Below are 18,922 nucleotides of genomic sequence, written 5' to 3' on the forward strand. Positions count from 1 at the left end.
GTATTTACGATGATTTTGACGCGTTTCTGATCGTTACGAGAGAATCCAAGCCCCATTCACGGTGGATCCGCTGAAAAAATGGATTGATGTCAAACCCTTTTTGCTCGAAGCAGCAGTCGAGGAGTTGCGCCAGGACCGTACCATCAAGGAAGGCATGAACATTCACTCCCTTACACCTGAAGTCACCTTCAAAGTTGTCCTCGGAAGGGCACAGGACAGCTTGGTGTCGACTACGTACTGACAGGGATTGGGAAGGCTTCGTTCGACCCGTCGACAGTGACCGCAACAACACTAACATCAAATGGTCGGCTTTCAACGAAATCGATACAGGCTCAATCAATACAGGCTTAATCAAGGAGACCTTCTTCGAGGTCTATGAGGTCCCAGGCAAGGCTCAACAAACCTGCTTTTAGTTCTGGTCTTCGATGTGGTATTCTTCTTTTCTCGATGGCATGCTTAGTTCTTCCGCAATAACCTTACAAAGCTCAACACCTTACTCCAAAGTCACTCGTAGAAAAGTACGAGGTGACAAGTATTATGCCCATTGCTGCACCTAGAGGGTTTAGGTTGTCTGGGCTACATCTCGATGCAGGGCATTTGGACAGCCATACTGCCATTTTGTGGGGGAATCTGTCCGTGACAATGGCAAGTGCCTGAAAATAAATGAATTGATTGCTTCGATTGAAAAGACTATCCAAGAAAACTAGCGAAGGAAGGCCTGATGCTGACCCCCAGCATCAGCTGTCATTTGTCGATTAGCCTTCACCTTGAGCTGCGCCTTGGTTAAAGCACAACAACAGTTCCTGTACATTTTGCTGATTTTGTCAAGGAGGGTGTTGATGTATTCGATTGCTAGGCGGACGAATGCTGGGGGGTCTTCATGAGCGTTAGTGTGTGTGTTGTTACGCTTCATCCAGCTCTTCATCATACCGAGACAGAGGTCGATTGAATGCAGATCAGGGGAGCACAGCCAAACTAAAAAGTCTTGCGAATCACGTGTCGCGCACGTACACCACACAGCAAACAGACCGTAAAACAAAATCACGTCATATCTTGCGCAAATCGAGTCGAAAACGACTGCTGATGGATGCTATCGAACCATCGCCGCGTAGGGCTTCTTCCCTTGCTGCGAGAGCATGTGTTTGACACGTAGTCGAAACTGACGTCCCATCGACAGCGCTACCCAGACTTCAGAACCGAAGAAAACCTTCAACAACCCGCGACGAATCAGAACCACTTCCCATTCCATCAGATGACGACGAAGAGTTCCAGTTGCAACCATTCATCATCAAATTTGCTGCCACTAGGACTGGGGGTAGGCCTCGGTGGAAGGGCTGGTCAGCATTCTATCGTCATGGGATTATGACTACGTCCACGACGTGCTCATGAAAAAGGCCGCCGAAGATCTTTGTGACGACCCGAGCTGCCCTGACGACATATTCCCCGGGGATTTCGCCATGACCATGGGTTACCGAATCATCCGAGGTAGGGAAAAAACTGCGGTGACGAGACTGCGTAGTGCTGCCGACTTAGAGGACTTGAAGGATCAAGTGAAGGATCTACAGGAGCTGTAAAGCAGTAACAACAAGAACTGGAGCGTATCCATCAGTCTTCAAGCGATATACGTCCCTCCCGACTCGAATGGATCTTCAGACGGTGAACTCGATACTCCCGCCCGCACCCTTGGAGGACGTAAGACGCGCAAAAAGCACAGAAACAACCCCTCCAAGTGTATGCTGAAGGAAGTGAAGCAACATGCTGAGAACAATAACTTCAAGCGTGCTATTTTGTCTAATGTCACCAAGCTTCAGGAAGAATGGGTATGTGAAGAACATGAAGGGTACTGCTGGAAGGTCCCAAACTCAGAGAAGCACATGCACCTTGCATCACATCACCTGAGCCGCTGGGGGCAGTTCATGGCCCTTCCCGACAGTGCTATTGATGAGTTGGCACCACCGCATACATTGACCTTTGACAAATTTCACAGAGGCACTGTGCACGCCGCAGCAAGCTCCGAGAGTTACAGTACACCAACTCCTACGTCGAGATCTACCCTTGCAATCTCCTCGACTCCCGCTGTGCCGGCTGCTACTCCGATTCCCACGGTCTTCACTGCGTTTACCGGAAGCCCATTACGGGTGGAGGACGCTGAGGATGTAGCACGCTTCATGAGATTTGTGGCGAAAAACAACCCTAGCTACACCAGGTTCGATGCTGCGCAGACCGAGCAAGCTTTTTGCGAAAATGTATTGGCACTCGAGGATTTAAAAAGGGAGCCGGTCAGACCTGCCCAGGTGTCCGACCAGGAGATATGCTTGCTGCGCAGCGCTGCTTGCCCCTTTGGAAGGCAAAAAAGAAGATCAAGCGCCGGCTCGAGGCCTAACTGCAGTCCATGGATTCAGACGTATGTCCTCCCAGCACTCCCAGCACCCCCCCGGAGAGTAGCATGCTGGCGAGCTTGCTTTGTAATGAGGTTCTAAGCTTCTCCGCAGAGCTGCACAACTTTCCTCGAGTCACCCAGTGGCGTGAGAGCATTTTTGCGTATATATAAGCTTAGTCAACTTACTTCGTGAAGAGGATGAATGTTGGGCAGGAGAGATGGGTGTCAGGATCTTTCTTTTTTTATGCTTTTTCGAATGTTACCACTCCTATCTTACATAGTCTATGTTTGGTCAAATTGTATGCCTCTTACTCTTTGTTCAGATGTCCCAGAGTTCAGGGATCGAGGTGCAGGTCCCGCCCCTGATTATCCCACTTGCCGAGATTTGTTAGCAATTTACCAAGAAGTTCAGGCATGAATGATATTGAGAGGAGGATGGATGCCTGCCTCTGATCAAGGGACGCCTCATAATGGGTCTAAGTATGATGTACATTATGCTACAGCTACAAAGTTATGCCTTCAACAGTGACGTCTACAGCACTTTGTGCCCCTGCATTGCGAGATAATTGCCATTATTCCTTCAACAACCCATATCCGCACTTTTTCATTAAGCTGATGCATTTGTCGGGAAATACATTGACAGCAAGGTCAATTCCCTTCGCCAAGGACACATCGCAATGATCCACGACGTAACGATAGTCGCGGTTGCGCTTTGTCCAAGCCTTGATGTCATGAACCGAAGAACTACTTCGAGTTTCGCGATCAACCCGAGACTCGATTTGTCTCGGGTCCTATCATGGCTCATCTTATCTTCACTCCTCTCGTTCAAGGTCTTATTCTCGGCGCCATCGAGTTAACTAAATGTGGAACGCCACCGAGCAAGGGTCTAGACCCTCGTCCGGAAAACCGTATACAAGGAAAGGCCCTATGCCTTCCTTTAGAGCTTCACTGGTTAACTCAATAAATTCGTCCTTCTATTCGAATAAGTAATTCGGTCATCTCGTCACACCTCGTCTAACTCGTCAGATCTCGTCCCGAAGTACTTGCAGTATCCCTTCTCGTCTCGACCGCATTACATTTGAGCATCGAGAATGTGATTTCTATGGGATTCAGGTCAGGTGAATAGGGCGATAGGTACTCGATTCGACACCCATGACAAATAATCAACTCCTTTACCCTTGGATCATGATGTGTAGCACAGTTATCCATGACAACCACACTCCTAGACTCCGGGTAAGGGTTGAGGTGCACCATGAGATCATCTGCTATGAAATTGACGAATCGATCAGCATTGAAACTGCCTTGGTAGCATGCATGACACAGCATACCATTCGTCCAAGAACTGCGGGAAGCAGAGACCAGTGCAAACCACGGGCTAACCGTCGGTCTTTGCAAGCTGGATTACCTTCGGGAGAATAGCCGAACTTTCGATAGGTGCAATGATTGTCAATACTCGATTCGTCCAAGAAAACAAGCATATCCATCGAATAGTTTGCGGACTGTAAGGCGTGGTTCGCTAGTAGGGCAGCATTCCTCTGAGCAGCCCATACTTTAAGCTTTTCCGGGTCCACTTGATTTGCCTGAGGTACCGCTGAATGTCGCATGGATTGATGTTGGTACAGATTGTTTTGTTGACAAGAGCTGCTTCATGGTGGTATAGACTTAGGGTGTTCATGAGTAGTAGCTGGATATGCTGGGAGAGGTGTCAGTGTATGCTGTTTTTGCGACGGAGAGTATGCCTACCTTCCAACATGATCATCGATTTTTCAAGGTCTTCCTAAGCCCTTATGAATGGGCGCTTCGGGGGTACCCTCGTTGTCATAGCGTCGAAGAATGCGGTCAATGGTGCTTCGGTACTTACCGGTCCATTCTGCTACCTCCATAGTAGGTTGTCCACGGACGCTCTTATGCATGACGAGCGCTCGAACCTCATTGTGAACCCGCTTACCGACCATTCCCAGGTCCTGAAACGTCCCGGTTGAGGAGTAAGTGTATTTTTGCTGGGTTCACGTCTGCTGCTTGGTGGTCCAGTATGGGGCGCGACATGGGATTCGCATGACTCTTGCGTCTGGCTGTAAGGTGGTAGGAAATAGACTCGGGCTGCCCTCACTGTAAGGAACTTTCCAGATATATCCAATTTTTTTTGAGGTGGCGAAGGATATGGTATTGAGATAGCCTTGTGGCGAATTGCTGGTTGGGAAACTCTACGCACTCATCATGGTATAGAGACGGGATCTTATCATAGAAGTATTGGATGTGCTATAGTCATTTAGTGAGACCTTTGAGGGGACCTTCGAGACGGTAGAGTAGCACTCACTGAGCCTAGAGAGACGTCAATTTGAGGCTCACGCCCACAAGTCGAGTTGCCCTGACGTTCATGAGTGCTTTCCTCTTCATACCTCTTGACATTACGAGAAATGGTGTGGGTTGATTTTCTGACAATCTGACTAAGTTGGTAAACATCGAGCCCCTCGATGTAATTGTCAATAGCTAGGAGCTTTAGGGAATTGTTGCATACACTGCTGTGCATTTTGAGCCTATTGAGGCCTACCTAGGCCTCTTGCCGAGTTGTTTGAAGCTGTTTTGCAATTGCGATTGAGGAGGTTCGTGCACGCAGGATGATGCGCGTCGAGCATTTTGCAGACTGCTGTAACGTTGTACTCTACTTAGAGTGCAAGGACAAAGCCATATGTCTGGAATCAACAATGGAAATGATTCAGCACCCTCATCTGAAATATGCACCGCATGTCTCTTTTGATTCAATTCACGAGCTTGCCCTGCGGACTGAGCTTGCGTTTAATTGCTTCCTTTGTTCTGATGCGCGACCGGTACCAGCCCTTGTCCTGTCAACAAAAACGGTACAACCGCCTGGAAAGGCTCCCGCCCGCAACACATGCTTTATCTGTCTCACATTGAAACATGAGCGACAGGAGCCCATGTATTCGCAGGCGTTTGTTTAAGGCATGCTGTCGTTTGTCTTCATCTATCCCTAACAACCTGTGTGCCTCTTGTTGCCTCTGCCGCCAGCGATATAGCGACTGTCACCGCAATCGCGCGACAAGCACCGAGGAAACATCGCTATACTCTTGCGACTGTGACTCAGTCCGTCTTCGGCCTTTGCTGCTCCCTACCGACGTCGTCGCTTCTGTTCTTGCAACACTCACAGCTCACAGCGCCCAGCATGTCATCGACCCGCTCTGCGATCCAATGCCACATCATTCAGCTTGGTTGTTTTGCTTCGGACGTACCCTTCTGCGTCTATCTATATCCTGACCCGTCTTCTTCACCTTCAGGCAAGCCGTCCTTACTGCCAACGTTGCGTTCTCGTGACGTTGACTTCCTCTTCTTTGACACACCTTCGTTCCTCCGTGACTCTCGGGTCATTCCGCATGCTGTCGTCGCCAGTCCAGTTGCGCACTTTCGCACTTGCCCTCCTACGCATCCCGACTTTATCGATGATTACTTCACATTTTCGGTAATTCATACCGCCGGTGGCAGACTCAAGTGCTCTGCTCTTGCCGACCTCTGCAAGTTCACGATTGATGAATTGGTGCAAGGCCATAGTGCATCAGTGTTGAAGTCTATCAAGGGCCTGGTCATGGTTGAACCTGTCCGGAGTGAGTTTCAATGCGTCTTGGTAGACGTAACTAAGGAGGGTCTGCCGGCGTCCAGACCGGTGACATCTGGCAGTCAAAAAAGCGCAGAGTCTTCCACACATGCCCCCGCAGCTCGTACTCCTCCGAGGAATACTGTAGCGAAAGCTGCGACTGTTTCTCCGGTGGTCGTTAAGGACGAGCCGACATCACCAGTCATCCGCCCGGCGACGACTGTACCTGGCTCCACGTCACCTACGAGCCGCCCTCAGCATCCAGCGCACATCCGCCTTCAACACGGCTCGACACATCCGACTCCTAGTTCTCAACCATTGGCTTCACAGGATGGCGTGTCTAGCCCTCGGCGGCGTCGTATGCTCACGGTAAATCCTTCTTTGCAAACAGCTACGCTCGCTTGCTTGAGTCCCGGTATGCCATTATCAGCGAGGCTTGACCCGGAGCGTAGGAAAGACGTGATGGAGAGCATGACGGTACGTGAGCGTCAAGCCGCTCTGATTCAGGAGAGGTCCATCGGCGGCGCCCAAAGGTCTCGTTCCTCGAAACGAGGGTTGCCAACTGAGCTGGACACCGATGGGGCTTCTTTTCTTGGCTCCGCTACGAGAAGTGCCAAGCGTCGTGCCCCGCCTGCTCGCCTTAGCATCAGTGCTCCGTCGGACGCTCATATCCCAACTATCCGATCAGCGCCGTTGCACAGAACGCAAGGTCGTGATCTGCCTCTCGACAGTCCTCAACCGATGCCTGAGACGAACAGGCCATTGGCTACGTCGTTACCAAGAACCGTGGACATGAATCGACTACCCTCCATAAGCGATTTTCTCAACGATATGAAGGCAACATCCAATCCTCCTGGAACCGAGCGGCCGTCGAACCCAAAACTCGCCACTCTCCCGCCGCCTCGGCCTCCACATTGTAATAGCAATACGAGCCTACAGCCACCTGCAAATCTTGCCTCGTCATTGGATCAGGCTGTACAGCCTTCATTGCGGCCTGCGAGCGTTACATCGATTATTCACTCCCAGCAGCCTCCGACACCGCCGTCTCCCAACATTCACCAGGAAGCTACCAACACCTTTTTTGCTGCTTTTGAGAACGTTCCCGGTGTGAAACGCCGCATCAGGCCGGTACAGCTGAGTTCAGGCTCTGGCGCAGATCTGGAGATGGCGAGGACGACGGGGGAGACGGATGAAGCTATCGGGAAGAGGAAGGCGGCATTTCTAGAAGTTTGTGGGAAGGCGTTCGATCTACTTATAGGAAGGACTGTGGTTTGAGTTTAGCTATAGCCTCTTGCAGGTGGACTTGTCCCAATGGCATTCCATTGCTATATTCCATGGGCATGCGGCGTTCGCCTTGCTGGTACTTGGGATTTGTATTGATACTTTGCAAGGTAAAATACTCGTGACTGTTTCAACATGAGATTAGAATTCAGTTGATCATCGATCGTTCGGAAATGTGCAAAACCCGAACGCCTGTACTATGCCAATCCATCCACTCTATGCCCCGTAATCAATTACTGTATTTCCTGACCACGCGCGGGGACGTAACCGCTATCCTCCAACGCCCAGTCAGCTTCGGTACATCTGCGATGGTATAGCATTCATTCGTACTGTCATATGCATGCCCCGTTGTACTGAACCTTGTCCAGGACGAAGACCACTTCTTCCTTCTTCTAGGCGACTCCGCCCTGCCCATCGGCTCCTTCGCCTTCTCCTCCGGCCTCGAGTCTTACGTTCAACATGGGGTGATGGCGTCAAAATCACGATTATCAGCAACAAATCTTGGTCACTTTTTGGAGCAATCCCTTACTTCTACGACATATACAACTCTTCCATTCGTCAAGGCCGCCTATCAAATCCCCGGTCAGGCGGCTGCGTTGGACGATGAGTTCGATGCAATGCTGACTTGTCCTGTCGCAAGAAGAGCCAGTGTAAGTCAGGGAAAAGCACTTATGACTATCTGGGATAAGGCACTGGCAGGTGCTTGTTCGGAGATGGCGTCACCTTGTGCCGCAAACGTGGCGGAGTACAGAGCAGCTGTTCGCTCCGGAAAAGCTGAAGGTCATCATGGAGTTGCATGGGGCGTGGTTACACGCGGAGCAAACATTTCTATTCATCGCTCTTTGCACCTGTTTCTCGTGTCGCAAACGAAAGCCGTGTTATCCGCCGCTGTCAGGTTGGGTGTCATTGGTCCGTATCAGGCCCAACTGATTCTGGCAAGTCAGGAGACACGGAAAGTCATAGCGAGGCTGGTTGAAGAGGGAGAAGGACTAGAAGTTGAGGATGCTGGACAAACTTGGCCACTGTTGGACGTGTGGCAAGGAAGACACGAAGTGCTGTATTCGAGAGTGTTCAACAGCTGAACCCCTCGCGCTGGTTTAGATACCCACTTATACCAATCGCTTATATTTGGCAGCCCATCTAGCTGCCAGTTCCTTCTATGATGTGCGATGGAATGTGGGTACATACGCGTACTGGATGGCAGTGCTCCGCGCACATGCCCGTGCGACCTGAAGTGAGCCCATGAGACAGCAGTAAAGTAAGCAGCAAATGATTGTAAACTATATCAAGTCCATTTCCCATTGGATTTCTCCTTTTTTTACCCTCTGAAGGAGACGGTGCCTGAAGGAAGCCCTCTCTCTGGTGCAGCTCTCCGCAGCGCTCCGAAATATTTTTGTGCCTATCAGGGCAGCCAGCCAAAACTCGCCGCTTCGACCATCCAGCAATTCTCGACATATAATACCCGGCAATGTCGACCGTTGAGCAGCAAGAGTCCAAGGACTACGCGATTGTTCCCGAGAAGAACACCGCTTCCGTCGATGTTCGTTGTTTTCCAGGCTTTGCACAGATCAATGGCTAACATCCTCGATCTAGACTTCGACTTGGCCCCTTCTCCTCAAGAACTACGACAAACTCCAGGTTCGCACCGGTCATTTCACCCCCATCCCTCACGGATGTGCGCCATTGAAGCGTCCTCTCAGGGACTACATCTCCTCCGGTGTGATCAACCTCGACAAGCCTGCCAACCCCTCCTCCCACGAGGTCGTCGCCTGGGTTAAGCGCATTCTCCGTTGCGAGAAGACCGGTCACTCCGGTACTCTTGACCCCAAGGTCACTGGTTGTTTGATCGTTTGTATCGACCGTGCTACTCGTTTGGTCAAGTCCCAGCAGGGTGCCGGTAAGGAGTACGTTGCTGTCCTCCGCCTTCACGACTCCCTCGACTCGGAAAAGAAGATGGGTCAGGCCCTTGAGACCTTGACCGGTGCCCTCTTCCAGCGTCCCCCTCTTATCTCTGCCGTCAAGCGTCAGCTCCGTATCCGTAACATCTATGAGTCTAAGCTCTTGGAGTTTGACAACGACCGTCACCTCAGTGTTTTCTGGGTTTCTTGCGAAGCTGGTACTTACATTCGTACGCTCTGTGTGCACTTGGGTCTTTTGTTGGGTGTCGGTGGTCACATGCAGGAGCTTCGTCGTGTGCGCTCTGGAGCCATGGGTGAGGACGACAACATTGTTACGATGCACGATGTCTTGGACGCCCAATGGATGTACGACAACACCAAGGACGAGTCTTACTTGCGTCGCGTCATCCGTCCGCTTGAGTCGCTATTGACCAGCTACAAGCGTATCGTTGTCAAGGACTCCGCTGTCAACGCTGTCTGTTACGGTGCCAAGCTTATGATTCCTGGTCTTTTGCGTTACGAGGCTGGTATCGATGTGAACGAGGAGGTCGTTCTCATGACCACCAAGGGTGAGGCTATTGCCATCGGTATTGCTCAGATGTCTACCGTTGAACTTTCCACTTGCGATCACGGTGTTGTTGCGAAGGTCAAGCGTTGCATCATGGAGCGTGATACTTACCCTCGCAGATGGGGTATGGGTCCCGTGGCCATGGAGAAGAAGAAGATGAAGACCGAGGGTAAGCTCGACAAGTTCGGTCGCACCAACGAGCAGACCCCCACGACTTGGAAGAAGGAGTACGTTGACTACAACAAGCTCTCTGATGACGCCGATGCCGCTGCCCCGGTGAACGGAGATCTCGTTTCCGACGCCACTTTGGCCAAGATGGAGGGTGTTGAGCAGACTTCCTCTAAGCGCAAGGCGGAGGATGATGATGATGACAATTCTGACAAGGAGGATTCTCCCAAGAAGAAGAAGGTTCGCACTGATGAGGAGAAGGCCGCCAGGAAGGCCAAGAAGGAGGCCAAGAAGGAGAAGAAGGACAAGAAGGTCAAGGATGAGAGCGATTAGACTCTATCTTCGTTGTTGAAATGGGATGGGCGGGTTACTCAAGGTGGTTTTGAAGGGCGGGGATCGAACCCCTGTATATAACTCGTCATTACGGCAAACAAATCTTGCTTTCGGAGTTGGGTTTTATTCGGTTTCTATGTTTGGTTCATCATGCATCTGTCTTGTACAGTATATAGGGTTATTTGGGTACGGTTAAGAAACACATCTTATTGATTTGATTTTGGTCGGCAATATCTTGGGTATCTTTCTATCATGTCATGTATGTGCGGGCCCATCCAGTACCACGCTGGCGGCCGCTCATGCTCGAGCTTTTGCAATGGTGAAGCACCCTACAAGGGATGCTGTGGCAACCACATCCACAATGGCTGTTCTGCGAAGAAGAATTGAGTCAGTAAACTTTTCGGCACTGGGATATTCAAGGCTCAAGACTCACAAAAGGGGTAAAGCGTTGTTGTCCGGGTCCCAACCCCGACGCCAGCAAACCATTGTTATTCCATGTGCCAGCCCTAATGCTACGAACACGACAACGACGTTCACTGATAGATAAAGCAAACAGAAGGTGACGCCAACTTCAAGAAGACCCAATCCCCACAAGATGCATAAGAAGACGAGTTGAATGGGAATTGAGAGAATGAGGAGCGTCGTCGGAACGGCCATAGCGCGTAACCGTGGGTGTGTTGACGAATAATGCAATAGTGTAGTAAGCTTCGACGCATAGATACATCCAACGTTTCCTGCAAGACCAGATAATACCGGCAGAAAAAGGGGCAGCTGAGAGTAGGACACCACATAACGTTCAAGAACGACGCCCGAGGCACTGAACAATGCTGTTAGTTCGGGGGCCAAAGAGTTTGAATTTTTACCTTACCTTGCAATAACCATGGACCCAAGTACGGGAATCCACCCCTGTAAGATGAGATCGTTGACGTACGGATTGCGCAGGACGAAAACGATGAAGACCGGGATTGCTGCGAGAAGCAATACAAGCAGAATGGTAGAAATCCACGTCTTGAAGACAGCAATCAACGCTGTGGAGACTACAGCCAGGAATATAGTAGTGATGAGATCTCCTAAAGATGCGGCAAGTGGTGTAGCGATATTATCTGGAACTTGCAGTCAGTAAAAGACCGGAAAGATCACAGCTGGTACCAACCTGGGTCGAGGCACCACATTCTTGCCAATACCACAAGCATGCACATAAAACTGTTCAACACGACACTGCTCAGACTTGCACACACCATGCTCGTTACAATCATGAGGGCACTCTCAAACCACGATTCTCTATGGGGCTTGTTGATATAGCCCAAAGTGAATGCCCATAAGCCAGCAATAGCACCAATAGCGAGTGAAAGGGCCTGAAGCAGCGCGAGGTTTCCCAGAGTAATGGATCTCCGGGTGCGCCGAATGTCGAGTTCTCCGAGATGTGCTGAGGTTGACAGCCGAGCTGCCAAGGCAAGCTCTAAACACCCTTTCAAGTTCAGCAGAATGGGAACTAATATGAAAAGCTCCTCAATTCTTCTGAATGCGTTCCAACTCTGTATCTTGTCCAAGAGTATACCGGCTCCGATAGAACCGATGAGAGCTAAAGCGATGCTGGGCGTACTCTGAACCACAATCTCAGCCGTTTCTCGTTTCCATATGTTGTCTTTTGCGCCAAGGTCGCCGCCGGAAACATCTACGCGGGACTCCCGACGAGACTCAAACGTCAAGGGATCGTCGTCCAGGATGCGGGAGTCGGTCGACTGTCTATCCTCGACAGAGCCATTTCCTTCGTCGTCAGAAGAGGAGACCAGACTCTCCAGCGACAATCTCCGGGCATCCTGTTCTTGTAGCTCGTATGCGCCCGGCCCTTGTGCTCGAGCAATTGCACTCATCATTGCAATCGTCGGAGTCCACCTGGTCCGTTGTGTAACGTTGACAGGGCCCGGGGTACCGAGTGCGGCAACCGCATGGTGCCTAGCCGTGAGTAGAGTGACATACTGGGCAAGCAGAGCCAGGTAAACAAACAGTGATCAGTCAAGAAGGACTGGAGGACGAGGAAGCGCATACATCCAGCATTGATAGCGGCGGCAGAGATGGCCGATGTCTCCGTCGATGATCTGGTGCAGCAAGTGCAGGCCTTGTACTCGTCGGATACCACCGATGCCGACCTTCAACACCTGGCCCCCATCATCCAGTTAGCATGCAGCTCCAGCCGTGAGGCTGATCTGGTGCACGAGCTTCAAGCCTTCGCAGACAGAAAGGAGCAAGAGATTGAGCGGCTATGCAACATGAACCATGCGGATTTCGTCGCGAGTGTGGACCAACTCTTGGAAGTACGACAGAAGACGGTTCAATTACGGGAACAGATTATGACCTTGAACGACGATGTGCAAGAAAGCGGAAAGATGCTCGGCGACAAGAAGAAAGCACTGATTGACACTCGATCGGTTACACAGAATGTCACAGATGCCCACACAGCCATTACCGCTGCTCTCAGACCGCTGCATACATTGCAGTCCATCCACGCTCTCATCGCGGAAAAGAAACATTACCAGGCTTTGCGCTCGCTAGATGAGCTACAGCTAATCCATCTCAAAGATATCTCACAGTATTCATTCGCAAAATTGCTAGAAAGCAGTATGCCCGCAACGCAGAAGATGATACAGGATGCTGTGATGGGAGACCTTCGACAATGGCTTCTTGGTGTACGAGAACAGTCAAGACTTGTGGGTCAGCTGGCTTTCGATGAGACGGACAGAAGGCGCAGAAGTTGGCATGATCGGATCATGTCAGACCCGGTCCTCAACAATGCCAAACTCAATACGGCTCTGGAGCTTGTATTGAATGAGATGAATCCGTTTTCGGCTATCGACAATGACAGGGTGCGAATTGATTTTACACCTTTGCATGAATGTATCCATATATACTCTCAACTTGGACTCTCAGAGGAACTGCGAACGAGCTTTGAACAAGATCGTCGAAGGCAAAGAGATTTGCTGTTACCTGCGAGTTTGACCGTAGAAGGTGGGGACGTCGCGGCATCTTTGGAAGTGCTTCTCGAGGATATCACGGGGTTTGCCATCATCGAACAGGAAACTTTGAAGCAAACCCGGGGAACCAACCTTCGCTCTTCACATGAGATTAATGATTTGTTCGCAAGTCTTACGAAACGCGTCATGTCACTCACGTTATCGGCCCTCGCCAAAACATCAAATCCTGATACTCTTCTCCGAGTCAAGAACATACTTGTCTTGTTCATTCAGACAGTGGAAGGCCAGGGCTACGACACGAAGACCCTGAACGCATTCATCTTGACCTTGTTTGAAAAGTACGCAGGTGTTTTGAAGGAGAAGTTCAGTATTGACTTCGGTCAGATTGTGGCTGAAGATGACTATATGCCAATGACGATCAACGATGTGGAGGAGTACGAGAAGGTTTGCAGCGTAAGCTGGTATAAGACAGATACACCGGCCGAACACATGAGGTTGGTCGCACAAATCTCCTCAACGCATTGATTCAACAACACTAACAGTATCTGCAGATTCCCATGCGCTTTGCCATTTTCTCAGATATTTCCTCTGTGTTGCGTCGACATCCGCAACTTTGTTAACCAGTATTATCTGTTCTCAGACGAATACACTCATTCTCAGAATCAAGTTGATGATATCCTAAAGAATTCGCTGGACGAACTCTTGGTACAGCATGTAAACAAGACTCTGTTGCAAAGATTGCACACCAATAATCTGGGTCAGGTTGTTCAGATCATTGTCAACTTGGAGCACTTCGAGAATGCGTGCTCCGAACTCGAGCAGCTCTTGGCAGAAACCCGTTCCTCCCATAGGACGGGCGCGGTGAAGTTGAAGGCAACGAATGAGTTTGGTGTATCCCGGAAGAACGCAGAGAAGCGAATCTTTGAACTGGTGAACTCGAAGATTGACGATTTCTTGGACATTGCTGAATATGACTGGGCACCGTCAAAGCCAAACCCCCAGCCCTCAAGTTACCTGTTGGAGCTTGTGAGGTGGCTTCGGACAGTGATGCAATCGACGATGGTGAACCTCCCGCAAAACATTCGGGTATTCATTTACTTTGATGCTTTGGACCATCTGGCTTCAGAGTTGATGGTAAGACTTCTCTGTCGTGGTGCTTACACAATTTATGACTAACCTTCCTCGACAGAAAATGCTCCTCAGCACAAGCACTCGCAAGTATAACGAGCACGGCATCGCCAATTTTGACAAGGACATATCTTACCTCGAGGAATTTGTGGAAGAACTGAATGACCCTTCCATCTCGGCTGCGGACACTTTCTTGGAGCTTCGACAATCCGTCAACCTCCTCCGCGCAGAGAACGTCGAAGAATACCTCAACACAACAACGAGAATGAAGTCTTATTCACGGTTGAAGCCACAGAATGCGATAACCATGTTGGAGAAGCAACTGGCAAACAGCTCTACAATTAGCTTGAGCTCCTTGGAAAGAAACAAGAGCATGAGCTTGAAGCGGGTTTTGGAAAATCTTAGAGCTTCTGAACGGAGGTGAGTTATGCAAATAGATTCCCCACAAGATACTTTACTTGTAATGCCACGGCATTTCATCTCGCCAGAATCCTGCCCCTCGTCCATCTGTCCCTCTTTATCATGACTGTGCTTCCTTCTCCTCCTTTGCTTTTGCAATTGCCTCCGACACCGGACCACTTGGTAGTGAATTCAGTTGCAGAATGTTGTCCTTATAGGGATGCTTTTCGCCCTCAAAACACTTCAGTCTGGCCAACCGCGGTTCTCTCAGTCTGTTCTTTGGTAGCATACGACTGACAGCTTTCTTGATAATTTCTGCACCTCCTTTCCTCTCCATCAGCCTCTGCATAGTGATTTCGTGAAGGGATCCGGGTCGTGTAGTATGGTGACGGTAAACCTTGAGCTCCTTCTTGCGCCCAGTAACGATAAACTGATCAGCGTTGGTGACGACGACGTAATCACCACAATCTGCTGATTGGTCGAAAATCGGCTTGTGCTTGCCCATAAGGGTTATTGCGATGCTGGTAGCGAGACGTCCGAGAACACGGTTTGTAGCGTCAACATGATGCCAGGTTCTGGCGTAGGCGAGCGCGGTCTGGGAGCAACGGTAAGCAACGGATTCCTAAATGCTGGACGGTATACCAACCCTTCCGATCTTCTGCGACATGACTTCTGTTTGCTGCCTTGCTGTCTGCCCACTTTACAGCCGTTCCGCCGTCGCACCCAATAATTCCAGTTGGTGCATTTGTGCCTGAAAGCTGCAGCTGCTACCGCCGTATGAAGAACTGTGTTTCTAATTTCACTACAATACAGGATGCTTGTTTGTAAAAAACTGGGCAAGAATCGTTTCGATATCCGGTTTACTGTATTTGATATACTGCGTGTTCGGTTGTCAGCTGTGTCCAGGTATCGTCAAGGAACCGCTCACCTTTTCCTTGTGTTTCGTGAAATCAGTGTCGGCATATTTGTCGTGGAAACGAGTATAGAGTGGTATGACAACCTTGCTGACGTCTCGCACGATCGTACCTCGCATTGCGGCGTCCGGTACTACCATCCCCTTATTCGTTCGTACGATCTCTTCGAACTCGGCGTTGAAGTTCCGGAAGTGCTCCTTGACTTTATCCCGTTCTTTTGAACCCATCGAATTTCGGACGGAACCGCCCAAGCCCCCTTTAGATATATGAGTAGTGTCAAATAATGCGTCAGTGCATGATCTCCAGCTTTCCAGATAAAGGTCTGATGCACGCTTTTGTATTCTGTCAAGTGTTTGAGTCGTCAGCTCTTTCGCTGATGAGCTGAAGGAATCCAGCTTCTGCCTAATAAGCGCAATGGTGTTCAGCATGAAGATGGCTGTCTGTGCGGTTCGCTTGTAATATAAACGAGCCCTGCTCTCAAGCCGAGTCACGAGACTGTCGACCACTTCGTTGCAGAAAGAAGACAACGCGGAGTTTGGATCGGCGACTCTTGAAGCCATATTCTGCCATGGAGCATTTTCTAGTGACATCAACACCGTTGCAAATGAAAGGTCGTAATCAAGAACAAAGACACGTAACCGATCCATGGTCTCCGCCGCAAGTTCCGATGCAGTTCCATTTTCGGACAACATGACGATAGCATCAGCTTTAACCTTAACTCCCTCGTAGAAGTTGATAACGACGGATGTAACTGTCTTTTTCGACGATTCCTTAAGGCCAAGCAGTTCCGTGTTGCCCAGTAAAGTAGATCCAAGCTTCGTGCTTGCCTTGGACACTTCCTCAAGGAGCTCGAACCCAAGAAAAGCAAAAGTTTCCACATGCTGACGAACATGATTGTCGAGTTCCCGGATGCATTGAATATAAGCTGACAAAGCGGGTTCCACTGTTCGCTTGAAAGCTACAAGAAAGAAAGAGTCGTCGAAGACTTTCGAAGCAAGGGTATATTCAGTCTCCAGCATCGCAATGATAGCACCTGTGTAGATTGCGATTCCATTTGTTCCCTTGGTATACGGAGCATTTGTTCTCTTCAGTGTTGTACTCACGCTTGCCTGGTTCAACGAAGACAGAGAGGTTGTTATGTAACCTCCCCTTACTTCAACATACGTGGCAACCGGGTCCACTACGACGCCTGTGTCGACTGAGGGTACATGTACTGTGAGGCTTTGAGAAAGCGAGCAGATCAACGCCAACTTGTCAGGCGCTAGTTCTGGAAAAGGCATGCCCTTCGTGATGTAATTCAGGGGTTGTATTGGCGTAGATGCTTCTGCTAGTGTGCGTTTATAGGTATCATTCAGCTGAAGCATGGCAAGTTTGAGAAGCTGTTCCATCTGTCTAATGGTCTTGTCTGTACTGCGAAAGTTCTGGCGTTTTAGCATTGACAAACTATCGCTTAGGCGACGCACGGATGCCATATAAATGGAGACGTTCTGTCCGGGCCTTGGAAGAAAAGTCAGCCTGGCTGTAGTGATGAGACACTCCGACCTCGAACGCACCCTCGCTTGATGATTTGCTCTTCTTTGGAGACAACATCGAACCACTTACGCGTGTCTTCAATTGCTCGTAAGGTTGAATCGATGTCTGGATTCCTGTGAACAGTGGCCATTGGCAGATCATGATAGAGACTTACTGTCTGTTGTTTTTGTCAACGACTGCAGCCTGTTTGAGAGCGGTCTGATGGTCGTTTCCAAACCACCCAGCCTTCGTTCGAACGACGACAAGAGAGCGGTCATCTTCTGGGTCAGGTCATCGGTCCTGGTCAGGTTCGCGGCGAGTACTTCCAGCTCAGCCTTTGTCTCGTCAATGTATGCCATTTCACCACCGATTGAATGCTTCAGCCGGCCTGGATTGTTGGGTGTGGTGGGCACGCGCACTTCAGGGGCACCAGCGACGCGTCCGACGTGCTTAAAGTTCGGCCTAGGATCAGCTGCAAAATGAGACTTGCTGGGAGCTGTTGGGTGTCGTTTGTAATCTTTTCTTTTGTTTTTGCAGCGTATAAAGCAAATCCCACTGTGTAGACGTGCAACACGTGACTTGACCCTGACTTTCGCATACCCGGCCAATATTGTCAACACATCTCGAGAAGTCTTCTCGAGCATCTACGACGGTGAACAGCACAGTTTCTACAATGACCGGGCGTCTGTCGAGGGTTGCTGTCCGATGCCTTAGATCACAGGCCCCTGTTCGTGCTCGCCCCTTTGCTGTCCGCTCTTCCGCAGGTATGGTTCACCCACCTTGTGTTCAAATCCGGTATTAATTTCAGTTCGCAGCTGCCGAACACAGATGCTTCGCGACTGCATCACCGCAATCATCCGAAAGCTCTTCAGATTCGGCTTCCTTGGTCCCGCCCTTGGATTCGCGGCAGGACTTGAAGAAGTTCATCGTCAAAGCTGCCCATGCCGGACAGTACGCTAAGGTCTTTACAATGGCAAAGGAGATGGCTGCGGCTGGCGAGAAAGCCGACACGCAGGTCTACAATTCTATCCTGTGTGCAATGTCGGCAGGTTCCGATGGTCGCTTCTCCGAAGAAGCAGTTGCCCTCATGCAAGAGATGGAGCAGAGTGGCTGTCCCCTAGACCGAGAGACTTGGAATTGGCTGTTGGAGGTGGGTTAATTTCTTCCTCCCCGTTCGAGAAGGTGTGCTGATTGCTATCTTAGATAACCGCCGATGCTGGAGATAGTGTTGGACAAGAAAAGGTGCTTGAAGCTATGTCAAGGTACTGGGTTGCGCCAGATTCGTACTGGCATATGTTCCGACTGAGACTGAATTCCCACCAGTATGAGAGAGCGATTGAGCTGTATGATTCTTTGAAAGCCCGCAGAGGATCCATTACACCTGCAATCATCCACTTGCTTCTCCATGAGTTCATAAGTATCCGAGAACCGAGTGTTGTGCGGAAGCTCATGGCGGACATGCAGACGCAAGAACCTGGTGTTCGATACCCGCAGCACCTTGTTCGAAGGGCATTGTCGTTATTTGCAGACACCTGTGATATTGAAGGATTGTTGGTGGTGTGGCCGGCTTTCAAAGAGTTAAATGCTGAGTTGGGAAACGTGAAGTGGTTCTCGGAAGGGCTGGCTTTGCGTATACTCCTTGCTGCTGGACGACATGGAAAGCCCGATTTTGCCACCGAGATTCTTCGCGCGGTAGCAAGCAACGCTCCGTTCAGCGAGCCCATGTTTGCTTCTTTGCTGGAGGCATATATTGGTGCGGGCG

The 18,922-nt window shown here is 50.2% G+C and overlaps 11 protein-coding genes across 11 annotated transcripts; 6 read left to right on the forward strand and 5 right to left on the reverse strand.

The window, feature by feature from the left end:
• Window positions 1-1,038: 1,038 nt before the first annotated feature.
• Window positions 1,039-2,632, forward strand: SAICODRAFT_28759 (uncharacterized protein; the record flags this gene model as incomplete). The annotated part of the gene is made up of 3 exons (XM_019167222.1): window positions 1,039-1,379; window positions 1,577-2,279; window positions 2,467-2,632. Coding segments are annotated over exons 1-2 (720 nt in total), but the record flags the coding sequence as incomplete, so codon positions are not given.
• A 909-nt stretch (window positions 2,633-3,541) lies between these two features.
• Window positions 3,542-3,942, reverse strand: SAICODRAFT_44249 (uncharacterized protein; the record flags this gene model as incomplete). Its single annotated transcript, XM_019168767.1, has 2 exons — window positions 3,542-3,722; window positions 3,761-3,942. Coding segments are annotated over 2 exons (363 nt in total), but the record flags the coding sequence as incomplete, so codon positions are not given.
• Window positions 3,943-4,260: 318 nt separating this feature from the next.
• On the reverse strand, window positions 4,261-5,027 carry SAICODRAFT_150066 (uncharacterized protein). The gene is made up of 2 exons (XM_019165539.1): window positions 4,698-5,027; window positions 4,261-4,639 (listed from the first exon to the last, which is right to left on the reverse strand). The coding sequence occupies exons 1-2, from the start codon at window positions 4,908-4,910 to the stop codon at window positions 4,487-4,489; spliced, it is 366 nt and encodes a 121-aa protein (XP_019026794.1). The 5' UTR covers window positions 4,911-5,027; the 3' UTR covers window positions 4,261-4,486.
• A 311-nt stretch (window positions 5,028-5,338) lies between these two features.
• SAICODRAFT_28761 (uncharacterized protein) lies at window positions 5,339-7,396 on the forward strand. Its single transcript, XM_019167223.1, has one exon. It carries the CDS (start codon window positions 5,562-5,564, stop codon window positions 7,260-7,262), a length of 1,701 nt encoding a protein of 566 aa, XP_019026795.1. The 5' UTR covers window positions 5,339-5,561; the 3' UTR covers window positions 7,263-7,396.
• Window positions 7,397-7,535: 139 nt separating this feature from the next.
• Window positions 7,536-8,413, forward strand: SAICODRAFT_28762 (urease accessory protein UreF). The gene is made up of 2 exons (XM_019167224.1): window positions 7,536-7,579; window positions 7,637-8,413. Exons 1-2 carry the CDS (start codon window positions 7,577-7,579, stop codon window positions 8,348-8,350), a joined length of 717 nt encoding a protein of 238 aa, XP_019026796.1. The 5' UTR covers window positions 7,536-7,576; the 3' UTR covers window positions 8,351-8,413.
• Window positions 8,414-8,695: 282 nt separating this feature from the next.
• SAICODRAFT_87790 (putative rRNA pseudouridine synthase) lies at window positions 8,696-10,297 on the forward strand. Its single transcript, XM_019171519.1, has 2 exons — window positions 8,696-8,808; window positions 8,862-10,297. Exons 1-2 carry the CDS (start codon window positions 8,737-8,739, stop codon window positions 10,233-10,235), a joined length of 1,446 nt encoding a protein of 481 aa, XP_019026797.1. The 5' UTR covers window positions 8,696-8,736; the 3' UTR covers window positions 10,236-10,297.
• A 126-nt stretch (window positions 10,298-10,423) lies between these two features.
• SAICODRAFT_75517 (MgtE-domain-containing protein) lies at window positions 10,424-12,142 on the reverse strand. Its single transcript, XM_019170984.1, has 4 exons — window positions 11,389-12,142; window positions 11,104-11,344; window positions 10,669-11,052; window positions 10,424-10,605 (listed from the first exon to the last, which is right to left on the reverse strand). Exons 1-4 carry the CDS (start codon window positions 12,110-12,112, stop codon window positions 10,533-10,535), a joined length of 1,422 nt encoding a protein of 473 aa, XP_019026798.1. The 5' UTR covers window positions 12,113-12,142; the 3' UTR covers window positions 10,424-10,532.
• A 96-nt stretch (window positions 12,143-12,238) lies between these two features.
• Window positions 12,239-14,879, forward strand: SAICODRAFT_16740 (exocyst complex subunit Sec15-like protein). The gene is made up of 3 exons (XM_019165693.1): window positions 12,239-13,701; window positions 13,759-14,341; window positions 14,397-14,879. Exons 1-3 carry the CDS (start codon window positions 12,311-12,313, stop codon window positions 14,757-14,759), a joined length of 2,337 nt encoding a protein of 778 aa, XP_019026799.1. The 5' UTR covers window positions 12,239-12,310; the 3' UTR covers window positions 14,760-14,879.
• SAICODRAFT_75523 (ribosomal protein L13) lies at window positions 14,576-15,592 on the reverse strand. The gene is made up of 2 exons (XM_019170985.1): window positions 15,381-15,592; window positions 14,576-15,329 (listed from the first exon to the last, which is right to left on the reverse strand). Exons 1-2 carry the CDS (start codon window positions 15,399-15,401, stop codon window positions 14,856-14,858), a joined length of 495 nt encoding a protein of 164 aa, XP_019026800.1. The 5' UTR covers window positions 15,402-15,592; the 3' UTR covers window positions 14,576-14,855.
• Window positions 15,123-17,425, reverse strand: SAICODRAFT_150129 (uncharacterized protein). The gene is made up of 4 exons (XM_019165541.1): window positions 17,202-17,425; window positions 15,663-17,145; window positions 15,381-15,611; window positions 15,123-15,329 (listed from the first exon to the last, which is right to left on the reverse strand). Exons 1-3 carry the CDS (start codon window positions 17,309-17,311, stop codon window positions 15,537-15,539), a joined length of 1,668 nt encoding a protein of 555 aa, XP_019026801.1. The 5' UTR covers window positions 17,312-17,425; the 3' UTR covers window positions 15,123-15,329; window positions 15,381-15,536.
• Window positions 17,426-17,774: 349 nt separating this feature from the next.
• Window positions 17,775-18,727, forward strand: SAICODRAFT_150118 (uncharacterized protein). The gene is made up of 5 exons (XM_019165540.1): window positions 17,775-17,924; window positions 17,976-18,310; window positions 18,364-18,422; window positions 18,484-18,569; window positions 18,625-18,727. Exons 1-4 carry the CDS (start codon window positions 17,834-17,836, stop codon window positions 18,515-18,517), a joined length of 519 nt encoding a protein of 172 aa, XP_019026802.1. The 5' UTR covers window positions 17,775-17,833; the 3' UTR covers window positions 18,518-18,569; window positions 18,625-18,727.
• Window positions 18,728-18,922: the final 195 nt, after the last annotated feature.

Source organism: Saitoella complicata, assembly GCF_001661265.1.
Source record: "Saitoella complicata NRRL Y-17804 unplaced genomic scaffold SAICOscaffold_2, whole genome shotgun sequence".
In the NCBI taxonomy this organism is placed as follows: domain Eukaryota; kingdom Fungi; phylum Ascomycota; class Saitoellomycetes; order Saitoellales; family Saitoellaceae; genus Saitoella; species Saitoella complicata.

Bases quoted from the DNA above. Each gene is read 5' to 3' on its own strand.
- SAICODRAFT_150066 (XM_019165539.1), bottom strand. From the start codon at position 4,910: ATGCACAGCAGTGTATGCAACAATTCCCTAAAGCTCCTAGCTATTGAC. The intron at 4,640-4,697 runs GTGAGTGCTACT...AAATGACTATAG, and splicing joins TTGACGTCTCTCTAGGCTCA to CACATCCAATACTTCTATGA.
- SAICODRAFT_75517 (XM_019170984.1), bottom strand. From the start codon at position 12,112: ATGATGAGTGCAATTGCTCGAGCACAAGGGCCGGGCGCATACGAGCTA. The intron at 11,053-11,103 runs GTAAGGTAAAAA...AGCATTGTTCAG, and splicing joins GGGTCCATGGTTATTGCAAG to TGCCTCGGGCGTCGTTCTTG. The intron at 10,606-10,668 runs GTGAGTCTTGAG...TCTTCTTCGCAG, and splicing joins AACAACGCTTTACCCCTTTT to AACAGCCATTGTGGATGTGG.
- SAICODRAFT_16740 (XM_019165693.1), top strand. From the start codon at position 12,311: ATGGCCGATGTCTCCGTCGATGATCTGGTGCAGCAAGTGCAGGCCTTG. The intron at 13,702-13,758 runs GTTGGTCGCACA...CAGTATCTGCAG, and splicing joins ACACCGGCCGAACACATGAG to ATTCCCATGCGCTTTGCCAT. The intron at 14,342-14,396 runs GTAAGACTTCTC...CTTCCTCGACAG, and splicing joins ATCTGGCTTCAGAGTTGATG to AAAATGCTCCTCAGCACAAG.
- SAICODRAFT_150118 (XM_019165540.1), top strand. From the start codon at position 17,834: ATGACCGGGCGTCTGTCGAGGGTTGCTGTCCGATGCCTTAGATCACAG. The intron at 17,925-17,975 runs GTATGGTTCACC...TTCAGTTCGCAG, and splicing joins TGCTGTCCGCTCTTCCGCAG to CTGCCGAACACAGATGCTTC. The intron at 18,423-18,483 runs GTACTGGGTTGC...AATTCCCACCAG, and splicing joins GTGCTTGAAGCTATGTCAAG to TATGAGAGAGCGATTGAGCT.
- SAICODRAFT_87790 (XM_019171519.1), top strand. From the start codon at position 8,737: ATGTCGACCGTTGAGCAGCAAGAGTCCAAGGACTACGCGATTGTTCCC. The intron at 8,809-8,861 runs GTTCGTTGTTTT...TCCTCGATCTAG, and splicing joins AGAACACCGCTTCCGTCGAT to ACTTCGACTTGGCCCCTTCT.
- SAICODRAFT_75523 (XM_019170985.1), bottom strand. From the start codon at position 15,401: ATGTCGCAGAAGATCGGAAGG. The intron at 15,330-15,380 runs GTTGGTATACCG...CGTTGCTCCCAG, and splicing joins TGTCGCAGAAGATCGGAAGG to ACCGCGCTCGCCTACGCCAG.
- SAICODRAFT_28761 (XM_019167223.1), top strand. From the start codon at position 5,562: ATGTCATCGACCCGCTCTGCGATCCAATGCCACATCATTCAGCTTGGT.
- SAICODRAFT_150129 (XM_019165541.1), bottom strand. From the start codon at position 17,311: ATGGCCACTGTTCACAGGAATCCAGACATCGATTCAACCTTACGAGCA. The intron at 17,146-17,201 runs GTGCGTTCGAGG...TTTTCTTCCAAG, and splicing joins GAGCAAATCATCAAGCGAGG to GCCCGGACAGAACGTCTCCA. The intron at 15,612-15,662 runs GTGAGCGGTTCC...CCGAACACGCAG, and splicing joins TCACGAAACACAAGGAAAAG to TATATCAAATACAGTAAACC.